Here is a 14,976-nt window from a genome sequence, read left to right as displayed (position 1 = left end):
ATATATATATATATATATATATATATATATATATATATATATATATATATATATATTATATGCATTTTTATTACACACACATACATCCAAACCTACAATTTCCAAATTGAAAAAATAATGTGCCAACAAAAAAAAATGGAGTTAAAACGCCCGATTTAATAATGATTTCATTTGAAACCCAAACTTCGTTAAAAGCCCTGTCAACTATTTGTTGCACTTGTGGTGTTCCATTGTCATTAACTGTAAAGTTTTCAACCGTCGACGCCGTTTCTTTTTCTTCTTCGGAGTTTGTGAGACTATTTAGCGTTGAATTTGGAAGCTGACCAGTTCTCCTCTCAGGTAAGTTTTGTATAAATCGTCATTTCATCAATTTATTTCGCCCTAGAAGGCTTATTTCATCTTCATGTCCAGACTCTTGTAATTTAGTCTTCAGTTCTTAGAATGATAAAAAAAAAAAGAAATTGATCCTAATCCTTATAGTGGTATTGAAAACAATACCACTTTCCGACAGATGTCTATTTGTGTGTGAATAAATAGTAGATATTGGTTAAATTTCGGCTAAAATCAATTTGGTTGGAAATACGTCACATAAAGTTGTAAATTAAGGTATCACAAAATCGATGCAATAAGAATTGTTATATATTGTACTTTCACTTCTTGTAACCAATGGGGAAGCTAACCTGAATGTCTTGCTTAAAACTATCGCATGTTGTTTACACTAGGGTTTGATCTCATGACGTATTATGATACATCTATCAAGGACAGAAGTTGGATCAATTGTTTTTAGCACCATTAATCTTCGTCGGTCAATGGCAGCCATAGAGTATGCGACACAATAAGGGTTTTAAGTTTTGGTTGAGGCCATTGAATTCAGTTGAGTGGTTCTTGAAAACATTTTGGATCTTTTCGGTTTGAATGGCAGTTTTTAACATAATTTCTAGGTAACTAAACAATTTAAACTTCGTATACTGGTAGAATGTGTTTATGAAACATTTTTTCTCTTGGTTTTATTGAGAAAATTCTATAGTTTGTAAGATATTTGTTGTTTTTTTTTCTACAATTTCTGCAATTTCAACCAATCGATGACGTCCATTGAGGTAAAAAAAAAAACATTCTGTGCCGTATGAAAAACAGATTGGGTTTATTTACATTTGTGAAGAAAAAAGATACCCTTCCCCCCACCCTAACCCTAACCCAGATTGAAATGCAATAGATCGATACTAGGGTCATAATTATGGGTGACAATTTCATATGACACCGCTAGAAAAAACTGCCGTTCAAACCGAAAAAATCCAACATTTTTAATGTGATAATATCCTCCAATGAAATATAGCATTTATCAAGTACACTAGAGACGAAATAGCCCAGTGGATATGATAGGGCACCATTATCTCCGAGTGTGTGGATTCGAATCTGTTTCAAGCGTTTCGTTGTTTCTGGGATGGACTTTTTAACATTGCGACTTTCCAAGGCGGCGAGCTGGTAGAATCGTTAGCACACAGGACAAAATGCTTAGTAGTTTTCTTGCAGCTTTACATTAAAATTCTGCTTTTCATCTTTACAAGGACGATAAAATAACCATCAACTGAGAAATGGGGTCGATGTAATTGACCAGCCCATTCCCCACAAATTTCAGGCCGAAAAAGAATTATTAGAACTTTGCTGTCAAGAATATGTAATAGATTCAGGTATAAGTTACCCGATTCAAATCTGAATTTAGTAGATCCTGGGAGGTTTGTAAAATTACTTTATAGATGGCTGAATAAACAAACAGAAAATCCAGACATTTAGATGGTCTCGTTCCTCTGCGTTCTGAATTCAAATTCTATCGTAATTTTTTTTTTTTTCTTTTTGTGAGATTAAATTTTGTCATGTCATTCATTCTTCTGAGATCTGTGCAGTAATAAACCTATTTAGGCGATCTTATAGTTTATGCATCACTTCACTTTTTGTAGTGAAAGTGAAACAATCTTATGTAAAATAAATTCTCAATCAGGCCGTAAGCTTTCATTGTTTCATTTTTCCTCATACGGATTGTTGTTACCCAAGAAATTAAGGTTCAATTGTATTGGTAACGTCCTTTTTTTCTTTTCTATTTTTTATATAAGGGACTTGGTTATTAAGAAAAATAATCTTGCTGATATTAATTCTTCACCTTTCGTGAGGCATTTGGTAGTTTATTATTAATTTATCCTCAATGTTATTTCCTCTTAATTATTTTTCTTTTGTGTATTGCAATTTGCTCCTGCCGTTGCTATTCGTTTGTTACTGTTGTTTAAAGTAGAACAGGAATTTCGGCGATGAAATAACTTCAATATATTCCATGTAATCCAACGTTTAATTCAGATCTAATCTAAATTCGAAAGAAGGTAACAAGGTAAATTTTGATCCTTTACCTGCACGATTTTCATTATGAAAAAAAAAAAAAAAAAAAAAAACTCGGGGGTTTTGCGTGGAATCAAGTACCCTGACCTCCTAATACGCTGCAAACTTCTTATTTTCGTTCGGAAAAAAAAAGGTGTGGGGAGGACCCCCCCCCCATATCACGGAATCATTGGAATTTTTTTTCCGTTGAATGAATTCTGGTGACCTAATACGTTACAAAACTCTTTTGCGTCCGGAAAATGGGATGGGGTGAGGTGGAAGTCTCGGAAATTTCACCCGCACGATTTTCACTAAGAAAAAAAAAACCTCGGATTTTTTGTATGGAATCAAGTACCCTGACCGCCTAATATGCTGCAAACTCCTTATTTTTGTTCATTGGGAATTTTTTTTTCGTTGACTGTATTCCAGTGACCTCCTAATATGCTACAAACCTTTTTTTGGGGTCCGTAAAACGGGGTGGGGTGGGGTGAAACCCTCGGAAATTTCACCACCACCCCCATTTTCAAATAATTTTTGCTATTTCTTTCTTTACCCATAATTTTAGATAACATTTTGCAGAAATACGTTTTCAATGAGTGTGGATTACATTAGATTGAAAATTCAAAGAAGTCTGAAATGAATAAGTGAAATTTTTTTGTTGTTTTTTTAGTGAAAATCGTGCGGGAGAAGAATCAAATAATACTGGTAAAGAATACACACACCACCCATTTTCAGTTAGGGTTAAGGTTATGCCAAAAACACTTGGTGTGCGTATTCTTTACCTCTGCCAACATTGTGATTCATCACCATTCTATATTGTAAATCCATGGTGGTGCTCTAGTTATACTGATTTTTACACAGGGTAATATACAAGACAAGGCATAAATAATGGTCATTAAATATTTTTCTTTATTGTAGTAAATGTGGGGATGAGATGAACCCGAAGGAAAGGGCTGTGATGTCAACGGTCAAGAGGCTTGACTGGAACAGGAAGGGTGAGAGGAAATGAGGAAAGGAAGATAGGGTCATCCTCATACCTTGGGTACCCAACTGATCATACTATACTGTGTAGTTGATAAAATCAAAAACAAACAATGCACATGCGCAAAAATAAAAATATAAAATGGTGACAGTTTACCCATCACACCCTGTATATATATGTGTGTGTGTGTGAGAGACAAGGCATAAATAATGGTTATTACATATTTTTCTTTATTGTAGTAAATTCGATATACAGCTGTTTCCAGTAGTCATTATAGTGTAGCAAGTATATGTTCACAGTTTGCTTGTTTACCTTTAAATAGGTGCACATCAGCTCATATGCTCATTTTCTACAAATACTCTTTACTCTTTTACTTGTTTCGGTCATTTGACTGCGGCCATGCTGGAGCACCGCCTTTAATCGACCAACTCGACCCCGGGACTTATTCTTTGTAAGCCCAGTACTTATTCTATCGGTCTCTTTTGCCGAACCGCTAAGTGGCGGGGACATAAACACACCCGCATCAGTTGTCAAGCAATGCTAGGGGGACAAACACATACACACAAACATACATGCACACATATATATATATACATATATACGACGGGCTTCTTTCAGTTTCCGTCTACCAAATCCACTCACAAGGCTTTGGTCGGCCCGAGGCTATATAGAAGACACTTGCCCAAGGTGCCACGCAGTGGGACTGAACCCGGAACCATGTGGTTGGTAAACAAGCTACTTACCACACAGCCACTCCTGGTCAATAATGGGCCATACATTGATCTCAAAGTGTTGCAGGAGATTCCGAAGTCATCTGGAGGCTGTGGTTGAAGCCAATGGCGATTTTATTGAATAAATTTATTCTAGTATTTCAAGATATTTTTTATGTAATGTTGGTAAATATATCTGTTAAAATGAGATGTCAGTGTTATTTTCATTTTTGCATAATTTAAAGAGGGATGGCTTCAGGCCATCTGGAGAAACGGTCGATGCAGGTCAATATATAAGTAAATTTGCAACTGACTGGCCAAAGACCAACCAGGTCGATGTATATATGACAGAACCTGGTGTCTTGTGGCTGGAAATGTCCAAGAGGTGCTTTCACGTGATGATGCACCTTCGAACGCTGACATGGTAGACAGGGACGTGACCAAGCAGTAATAGACTGATGCATATTTGGCCAGAAAAAGCAGACCAAGATAAGCTTTACTGTGACTGCAATGCCGAGGTGTGACAGTGAATGCAGTACTTCAAAAACAGCACAAAGGTAATTTTCAGGAATGAAATATCGCAGAGAATAGTTCCTTCAGAAAAAGGCAGAGGCAGGTGTTGAAACTTGCAGCAAGAAAACTGTGGTGAAGAGACATCCAGGGAGTCCAAGGAGGGTTGGTCAGTGCCCATAGCAACCAAATCAATCGAAGCAAGAGACGACAATGCACCGATAGGCAGGCGAAATAAAGCATCAGGAGGGATGTTGTCAGTGCCAGTGATATGGCGAATGTCACTAGTGAACTGTGATGTGTAGTCCAAATGCTTTGTTTCTCTGGGTGAGTACCAGTCCTTTTTGGCAAAGAGAGCTGTCTGTGTCTGTGTTTGTTAGTTGTTTGTGGTTGGTGAAAATCACGAAATCTCAACATTTGAGAAGATAAGAGAAATCCTTAACCATCAGGTAAATTGCTAAGAGTTCTTTACCAAACACATTGTATCTCAATTCGGCATTTTTCAGCGATAATTTCGCATCCACAACAGGATGAGCAAGGAAGGATGCTTGAGCAAGGTCAGATTTGACAGATTCAAAAGCTTGGATGGCTGTAGTAGACAGTGTTATCTGGGAGTCTTTTTTGCGCTGATCTTTCAAGAGCTGGGTCAAGAGAAGTAACTTCTCCACACAGGAATGAAACAATGATAATAATTAATTAAACCAATAAAATTTCTCAGCTGTTTTAAGGAAACAGGAGGAGACAAACGTTTGATATCTTCCACTTTAGAGGGAAGTGGACAAATACTGTCGATGTTAATGAGATGCCCCAAGAATTCCAAACTGATAGAACCGAATACACACTTAGTCGGGTTGATCTTCACATTATAGGAATGTAGGTGCTTGAACAGCTGAGTTGAGTGTTGGAGTATCACTGGTGATTAAAAGGCCTTCGACATACGTGAAGACAAAATCTAACCTACAAACGACCTCATCGATGAACCTTTGGAACGTGTGGGCCAGACTACGAAGTCCAAACAGCATAGACAAGAATTCAATTGCTCCAAAAGGCATGGTGAAAACTGTCTTTGGAATGTCATCAGGGTTGACAGAGATTTGATGGTATGTGCATACCAAGTCAATTTTAGAAAAAAATCTTACAGCCTTGCAGGGCAGATGGAAAAGTCCTGCACATTTGGAAAGGGATAGTGAACTGCGACAGTGACTGTGTTAAGGTGTCTAAAATATCCAACCGGTCAGAAATCAGTGTCATTCTTTCTGGTCATGTGTAAAGGTGCTGCCCACAGGCTCATGGAGGATGAATGAGGCTCAGCTGGAGCATGTGCTCGAATTCAGGCTGGGCAATCTGGAGTTTCTCTGGAAACAAACTGTGCGATCAGGAAAAAGCTGGAGGTTCCTGGGTTGTGATGAAATGTCTCATGGAATGGGCTGGATTCAACAGATGAAATAACAAATCAGTCAACTCTGGAAACAAAGCAAGTAACTGTTGGTAGGAGTCACCCGAAGCAGCCACGAAGAAAGGCTCACAACAGGGACAGAAAAATCCTTTCTGGAGACGGAGAGTGAAGATGTATCATCAATGAGTCGGCATCTTCTAACGTCCAAGATGAGAGAATAGTGGTGTAAGAAATTAGCACCAAGAATGGAATAGGGCAGGCCCACAATGACAAAGATCCACTTGAAATCCCTACTGACTGATAAATCCAGTGTAAGAGAGATCTGTCCATAGGTTTTGATGGAGTGCTTCACCGCATAGAGAGAGATGTCGGAAAGACCAGGATTAGTGGAGGTAAACCTTTGAGGCCAGATACTTAAGCTGGCACCTGTATCCACCATAAAAGACTTTGAAGAATTGGTATCTGATAAAAAATGAACGGTAAGGTGAATCAATGGGGGAGATGACTGACTTTCCCAGCACCACCTGGCTAGTTTCCCTGTGAGGAGTAAGAGCAGGGCTGTGTACATTTCCTGGCCTGGTCCTTGAATTTCCTGTGGTAACAGCAGATTGATGGAGCAGGAGGTGCACATGCATGTGAGCGGGAGTGACACCTGGTCCTCCCTGCAGAATAATCCCTTGAAGACGAACGGTTCCTGCACATGCATGAAACCTGATGGGTCAGTCCTCCAATGGCCCGTAAGATTTTGGAAGATTATGTGTTGTCTGAAGCAGAAATAGTAGAAACTTGAGAGAAGGACGAAGAAGCAACAGCGTTATTGATGAATGATCGTGTGCCAGAAAATTCCATAATCCTGTCTGCGGAGGCGGTGAGTTGTTCAAGGGTCATATGTTCCATCATAGAGCTAAAATCGACTGGAAATTAGAAGGCATCCTTGAGAAAAATAGCTGTTGATAAATGCTTGTCCCTCATATGAGCTATCAGACACCTCGGATTCATCACAAAAACTGGGTAGGGGTTCGGTCCTTGAGATGCTCATCCTGCAAGAGTGCAAAATTTACTTTCAACCGAGAGTTATGCTGGAGAACTTCAGCTTCGAAGGGTTCGCATGTCATATCCAATGGCTTTCCTGTTATCGTATCTTGAACTGAAAGTGCGAGGGGAGAAGGAATGCCTGTAAGAGTGATGTGGAGTTTGCTCTGGGCTGACTGAATATTAGAAGAAATGAAGAATGACTCCAGTTGTGAAAAGCACATCTTAGCATCTCCGTGATATTGAGGCAAAGGAAAATAACTCATCTTGCGTGATAATAGGAACGGAAAGCCACGAAGAACAAGCTGGTTGAAAGCAGCAAACTAGGAAATTTTTTTTAGTAGTAGAGGATGAAAATAAGAGAAGTCCTTGCCAACGAATAAAGAACAACATGTGGATAATCCAGGTAGTTGAGAGAAAGAAACTCATACCTGGCATGTAGGAAAAATATTGTTGTCCACGTGGATTCTGGAGAAAAATTCTGGATAATTTTCTTTTCTTCTTTTTTTTTATATATAAGCAAGAAGACTATTCCCCTAGGATGCTGTGTCTGCAAAGGACCAAGTTGTAAATTTGGTTACAACCCAAGGGAAAATGATTTGCAGTTTCCTGCTTGAAAATGGTGCCAAAATTTTCTGGTGAAGAAGACAATATGGCAGCGAGAGGCATCAGTGGTATGTTCCTATATGATGAATGGTAGTCTGGTTGCGTGAATGAAGTTGTGAAGGAGAAAGAGAAATACGTATTCACTGGTCAGAATTTATCTGGGGTTCATCATTTTAGAAGGAATTGTGGTGTGTGCTGCATTGTGTCACCATTTTAGTTAGTTTAGTGGTCTGGAACATCGGGGGTCCCCATTTTAGATGGATAGGTTGTATTCCATCTAATGTGACTCTACTCAGAAGGCCGTAATCTCATTTGACAGGAAACCCGGTACAAAGAATATATAAAATAAGGCTATGACTTTAAATACCTTTAATGTGGTCACACATATATATACAAACAGAATGATAAATGGAAATAGTTTGATGCATGGAGGCCATGGTCTTCTCCTAGCTTCTGTCTGGTAGCTGGCATGTGTTGTCAGAGAACCAGTTAGGTTACATCTTCACAGTCTCATGTCTCGATGCAGAAAGTGGTAGTGGTAAGGGCTCATGCCAGAATCTCACACTCTAACGCCATCTAGTGCCAGTTTGTTTAAACCTGCTGTCAAGTGGGGTAACTGATCCTACAATCTGTCCAATATTTTGGAACCTAAAAGTCTCTTCATCAGGGTTTAAAGAACTTTCTTTGGATAATGTTCCAATTTCCTCTCTTTGGGATAAAATTTTGATTTTGATTAAAATTTTTCTTAAGTTGTTTTCAAGCGTTTTTGATGGTTATTTCACTTTCCACATAAATGACATCAATTACTACTATAGTATTTCGTGAAATTAACTTTCTTCTTTGTATGAGATGTTTAGTTTGTGTGCCTGTGGGTGTATCTTTTATGTCATGTACTGATTGCTAAGTTCTAATCTATTATTTATTTGTGGGCTGAGTCTATGTATGAGCAAGGCTTCCTTAATTCTTAAGTTGCCCACATTTCTATTACTGGCTTTTATGGTAATGGTAATATGTTGGTTGATGTTTCTACATTTGTCAATGTGTTTTTTGAATGAGGATGTGCGTGTGTTGAGATGTTCTTTAATTCAAGTGTGGAGTGTTCGAGTCATGCTGTCAATGTAGAACTCCTTACATTTGTTGCATTCAATCTAGTATGCCACATGTGTCCACTGGCACATACCGTTATCACAGATAAGGCTAGTCAGCGAGCATTGTTGTTGTCTCTGGATTGCTTTTTAGACAGGTATTCATGCACAGAAGGGCCGGAGTGTGCTAACTGTTTGTCCAGTCCTTTGCTGATAGCTGTTGTTATGCTTTCGCTGAAATATGGTAATTTCATGAAGCAGGTGTTAGAGGTCTTATGCCCGTGTTGCCTTCAGTTCGATTCATTGTGGATGTTGGGTTTCTGTTCATCTTCAGTACATCTATGAAGTGTGCAGTGTGAGTGATCTGGTCCTCTGTCTTGCTACATTTATTCTGGATACATGAAAGTTCATTTCTTATGTAACCAGTTTTAGCACCAAGGGGAAGGGCTGATCTATAATGCACAAACAGGTCTCTGCTGGCTGCTTTCTTGGACAGATAAAAGAACAACAGCAACAACAATAAAAAAACAAAACAAAGATTACCAGGTAACTTACTCTTAATTTTTGTTACCTCATCTTACAGTCTATTTTGCATTGTTTAGCCTTCGATCTCTTTCAGTGTTACATATATATATTTATACAATGCTTCAAGCAAACTATAACATTTTATTATATATAATTGTGTGTGTGTATAATGTATGGGGATGCTGAAAAGTTCCTGGCTTTGGGTAAAATACAAGAGGATCAGTTAATTCACACACAATCCGACCGTGGCCGGTGCCAGCAGTGCCTGGCACCTGTGCAGGTGGCACGTAAAAAGCACCCACTACACTCACGGAGTGGTTGGCATTAGGAAGGGCATCCAGCTGTAGAAACACTGCCAGATAAGACTGGAGCCTGGTGCAGCCTTCTGGCTTCCCAGATCCCCGGTCAAACCGTCCAACCCATGCTAGCATGGAGAACGGACGTTAAACAATGATGATGATGATTGCAGTGGTCCTTCAGTTTTTCTAATCTTTGTAAAAGATCTTGGGAAGTTGGGCCTTCAGCCATACCTCTCATGATACCTCTTAAAGCCAAGAACGTTTGAGCACCCCCTCTCTCTCTATACACACACACACACACACACCTACACCTGTGTGCATGTAATGTATGTATATTACACAGAGAATTTTGTTCTATTTCAGGATTTCAAAATAAGAAAAGAAAAAGCACATATATGAAAAGACAGCAATAACAACACCAAGTATATGCAACAATTAATTAAAGCCATTTACCAATCACTTCTCTGGAAGTCTTTGAAATAACCTTTTGAAAATACAGATGATCTTAAGTAAACCCTATTGACAAAAAAAAAATTGTCATCAATTGTTATTGAGGTCTGTTATACAGTTTATTTACATATTTTCTTTACGTGATACACTCACAGAATTAGAATAATCTTGAACATATTGACTACATTGAAGTTTGTTATTTCTACCAGTGAATTACCTGTACACAATAGGATTTAGCTATGATCTCCACTGATAAACTGTTTCAGTGTGAGAAATGTCCGAAAACTTACTGTTATATTTCAGGGCTGAGAAACCATCTGAAATTACAACACAAAAAGAGACCCATAAAATGTGATGTTTGCCACAAATGTTCCAGTAAAACTCCCACCCTGAGAGAACAATCTACCAAGACTCAAACGAAAAGAAAGAAATTTCGTTGCAATATATGTGGCAAATTTCTCATGGAACATTCAAAACTGAGGCATCACATGAAAAAGCGCACAAGGGGTAAACAGTTTCGTTGCAATATATGCAAATTACCTATTAGCATCAGGACCAATCTGAAAACACATCTCGGAGAACATCCTGGGAAGAAGTTATACCAATGTGGAATATGTCAGAAGAAATTCTCAAAAAAATCCACACTCAATCAACATATCGAGATGCATGCAGAGAAATCATTTCAGTGTGAAATATGTCCAAAATCTTTCAGTGAAGCATCAAACCTGGCCACACATGCAAAGTTACATGTCAGAGAGAAACCGTATCAGTGCAAAGTCTGTAATAAACAGTTCGTACAGAGAGCCAGTTTAAACTCTCACTCTCAAACTCACAGTGAAAATAAAAAATTTCAATGTACAAAATGTCCAAAATATTACGTTTATCATTATTCACTGAAAAGACATCTTGTTAAGCATGAAAAGGAAGATGAAGGCCAGAAAGACGAACAAGAACAAACAGAATAAAACAGAAAGTAAAGATGTAACCCCCCCCAAAAAAAAAAACAATTAAATCAATAAAAATATATTTTCAGTTATTTATTTCATTCAAATTTTTATTTTGGAAAATATTACTTCTTTACATTTAGTTATAAATGACCTTTACCTTATTAATGCACAAATTGACTACATCCTCACAAGACACAGGGATAGATATATGCTTGTAAATGCAAAATCTTTCCCAGAGGAAGAATGTACAACTCAACATAAGCTAGTCATTAGTGACTGTTCAGACTTAAGACCAGAAAGATCCAGAGACACAAGCCAGTATAGAAAAGGAGGCTGTGGAAACTCAATTTAGAAATGTTCTCAATGAGGCCTATGATGAGAAGAAGGGAAAGATGTAGAAGGGGACATATGATGTAGAGAATAAATGGATGAGAAGGAGACACATGACGTAGAGGACAAATGGAAGTTCCTACAGGACAATCTGCTAAGGGCAACAGACCAATTTCATTGTTGAAGCAAAGCCTCTGCCAGACCAAGAGTCATAAAAGAGAAATGGGTCTGGAATGAATGGAAAAGAGGGGGTGGTAGCAAGGAATCCTGTCAGAGGGCTAAAAGAGAGGCTAGATGTCAGGTCTATCTAGCTAGGGTAGAAGCAGAAAACAAGAGGTTTTCCGAAGTCCTATAGCATGATGCTCAGAGATTTGAATTGTTGCAGATAGCTAGACAGTGTGTCAGTAAGAACTGAGATATTGTAGGAAAGAAGTGTGTGCAGATGGATAATGGTATGCTTGCACTTAGTGATGTGGACAAGAAAGAGACATGGAAAAGTTACTATGCAAGAATGTAGAGAATGAACAGGATGAAGGGAATCTCCCTCATGTGAACCCAACAGAGGGCCCAGCTATCCTAGTGGACAGCAGTATGGTTGATAACACAATTAAAAACATGAAAACCAGGAAAACCCCTGGTCCATTGGGAATCACAGCTGAAATGCTCAAAATATCTGGTAAGGTAAGATATGAGCTAGTCACCCACATGATTAATCAAGTCATTCAAGAAGAAGTGACTGGAATAGCAGCATCAAGGGTAGGGTGATGCTTTAAATAGAAACATTTATAGAGGCATAAAACTCCTGGAACAAGTGATGAAAATTACGAAGAGAGTTATAACCTGATTAATTAGGAGCAGAATTAGGCTAGATGAAATACAGTTTGGCTTTGTCCAGGAAAGAAATACTACTGATGCTATTTTCATAGGCAAATGCAAGAGAAGTACTTAGCTAAGAATAAACCATTATTCTTGGCATTCATTGATCGAGAGAAAGCCTTTGATAGAGTGCCCCACTGTGTGATATGGTGGGCTCTGAGAAGGCTAGAGATAGACAAACGAGTAGCAGGTGAAAGCTGCACAGGTCATGTACAAAGATGCTGTCAGTAAGGTGGGAGATAACCATGACTGCAGCAAAAGAAGGGGATCCAGCCATAGAAACCATGCCAAATCAGACTGAAGTCTGGTGCAGCTCCCATCTTGCTAGCTCTGGTCAAACCCTCTGACCCATGCCAGCATAAAAAAAATACTGACATTAAATGATGATGATAGTAATAATAAATAACATATATGTATGTATACATACCTATATATGTATGTACTGTTATATATATATATATGTATATGTACTTATAGCATGGAAAACGGACTTTAAATGATGATGATATATACACCTGTAGTTACACTTGTTTCATTACAACACGGGAAATACATTTTGTGAACATAAATATTAATAATAGTAGTAATAATCCTTTCTACTATAGGCATAAAGCCTGAAATTTGGAGGAGGAGGATAGTCGATTGCATCGCCCCCCCCTGCCTGCCCTCCCCAGTACTCAACTGGTACTTATTTTATTGACCCTGAAAAGATGAAAGGCAAAGTCAATCTCAGTGGAATTTGAACTGGGAATGTAAATACAGATGAAATGCCATTAAGCATTTTGCTTTGTGTGCTAACGATTCTGCTAACTCACAGCCTTAATAGTAATAATAATAATGATAATAATAATAAAAGCACTCAGAAAGCACAAACCTCTGCCAAGGCAACACCAACGATTAGCCAGAGATGATTTTTAAAATGAGAATATCTGAAATAACTCGACTGCTCTCACAAACAAGAATACTAAAAATGAACCCAACTGCTCTCAAAAATTAAGTAAAAAAAAACAAAAATAATCCAGAATCCTTGTCCAGACACCAGATCAATCCCAAAATCTAATGAGTTCCTGCCAGTCACGAGGCCCAACATCCTTGAAAGTTTCATTTGAATCCATCCAGCTGTTCTTGAGATATCTTGTCCACGGACAAACAAACAAACACAACTGAAAACAATACCTTCGCCTTCGCTAAGGTGGAGGTAATAATGATTTCTTTTATTTGCCACCAAGGCGAAGGATGCAGGGGACAATACAAGGACAGGCATAAAGTGTGGGCGTTTACATATAATAGAATGATAAAATGAAAAGTATACACAGTATACATTAGAAGAAGAAGTATATATATTTTACACTAGAAAAAGAATTGGGAAAAATGTGATAGTGATGGGACCCCTTGATATAAGAGGACTTCTAGGGATAATCAAAGAACCCCACCATCCAAGATCACCCTGAATACCAAGGATGAGAGCCCTCGCCAACTTCTTTCTTCCAACTCATAAGTCTACACTGAGAGTGGTATCGTCCACTCTTGCCATTTTCGCAACTTTCACCCACTTTTTCATAAATTCACTCGAGGACAGTACCTCCCTCTCCACCCTCACTTTTTACTTTTCAAGTGAAACTTGAAAAAGTCGATGAGGGCTTTACCAAAGAGGAATGTTTCCATCCTCGTTCCTTTCAGCCTCATCCACCAGATAAACTCTTTTGTCACAGCCACCAGACAAAGGAAAACTGCCTTGCAGCACGGCAATCTTCATTATGGACTCAGCTGATAGACAGATCTTTCCTACCCGCAACAGCAGCTGTTTGATATAACTCCACAAGTCAGCAATGCCCAGACACTGAACGAGTCCATGCAGAATGGTTTCGTCAGTCTGCAAGCACCTTGGGCAAGCCTGTCTGACAGCCTATCTGTGCCTGTAGAATTTATCTCAAACTGGCAGCGCCCCCTTTCCCAGTAACACTGTCAGACCAAAGACATCTGGAAATTATCCATAACAGTCTCTGATTGGAAATTCCTTTGAGATAGACTTGCCAGTCCGTCTTCATCGATGCCTAGGGTTGCACTTCCTTTCTACTAACCCTCTGTAAATATCTAAAGTGGAACATCCACCAATCCTATTGCCTGACTTGTAGAGCACAGTGAGTGCCTGACAATATTATAATTGTCAGGCACCCAGTCTCGGCTTATCCTTTACCCAGGACTGCAGCTCCATCAAGGAGATGAGGTGTAGAAAGGCATGTCTCTCAAACGGCATGTCTCTCAAATGTCTCTCAAAAGGCATGTCTCTCAAAGCCATGGCATGCCTAAGGCACCACACAAAGGAAGTTGGCAGCAGACTGACTGCCTGACCATTACAATGTGTCCCTTCCACAAGAAAATAAACCAGATATGCTCCAATTTAATCAAACCATAACTGGGGCAAGGCACAATGATTAGGTGATAATGACAGAGGTGATGTCGGCATTTTCCACCTCTGCCCATTTCTGGGTAAGAGAGGTCACCCTGTTTGTCACCTCTTCCCAATTCTTATCCACCTGGAGGTCAGGACGAAACGAGACCCTGAACAGTCTCTCCAGGTGCCCAGTCTCAATCCCACTGACTTGTTGGCATTGATTTTATCCCTTGCAACCAACTCATATTCCTTGGAGCCATCCATCCCCACTTTGGAGGTGTCTGATACCATGCTGGTGATGTCATCCGCGTATTCAGACACTGCCCTCCTGAGTTCAATTTCGAAAGGGAGGCCTCTTAACTGTTCCAACTTCCACAGTAGTGGCTCAAGAGAGACAGCACATACTGAAGAGGTGATAGCGGGCAGCCCTGACAGACTGTATGTGCAATAATAAACTGTTACGATAGGT

General features: G+C 39.1%; 1 protein-coding gene across 1 annotated transcript in view; it reads left to right on the top strand.

Annotated features, from left to right (window-relative positions):
• The first annotated feature begins 105 nt into the window (after positions 1-105).
• Positions 106-14,976, top strand: part of LOC115219473 (zinc finger protein 883-like) — a 23,428-nt gene continuing 8,557 nt past the window's right edge. Inside the window, exons 1-2 of the mRNA XM_036509377.1 lie at positions 106-339; positions 9,873-10,918. Coding sequence (XP_036365270.1) covers positions 10,199-10,918 — 720 coding nt within the window. The 5' untranslated portion in view covers positions 106-339; positions 9,873-10,198. The remainder of the gene's footprint in view (positions 340-9,872; positions 10,919-14,976) is intronic.

The sequence above is a fragment of the Octopus sinensis genome, linkage group LG14 (assembly GCF_006345805.1).
Source record: "Octopus sinensis linkage group LG14, ASM634580v1, whole genome shotgun sequence".
In the NCBI taxonomy this organism is placed as follows: domain Eukaryota; kingdom Metazoa; phylum Mollusca; class Cephalopoda; order Octopoda; family Octopodidae; genus Octopus; species Octopus sinensis.
This window is presented reverse-complemented; position numbering and strand designations above follow the sequence as displayed.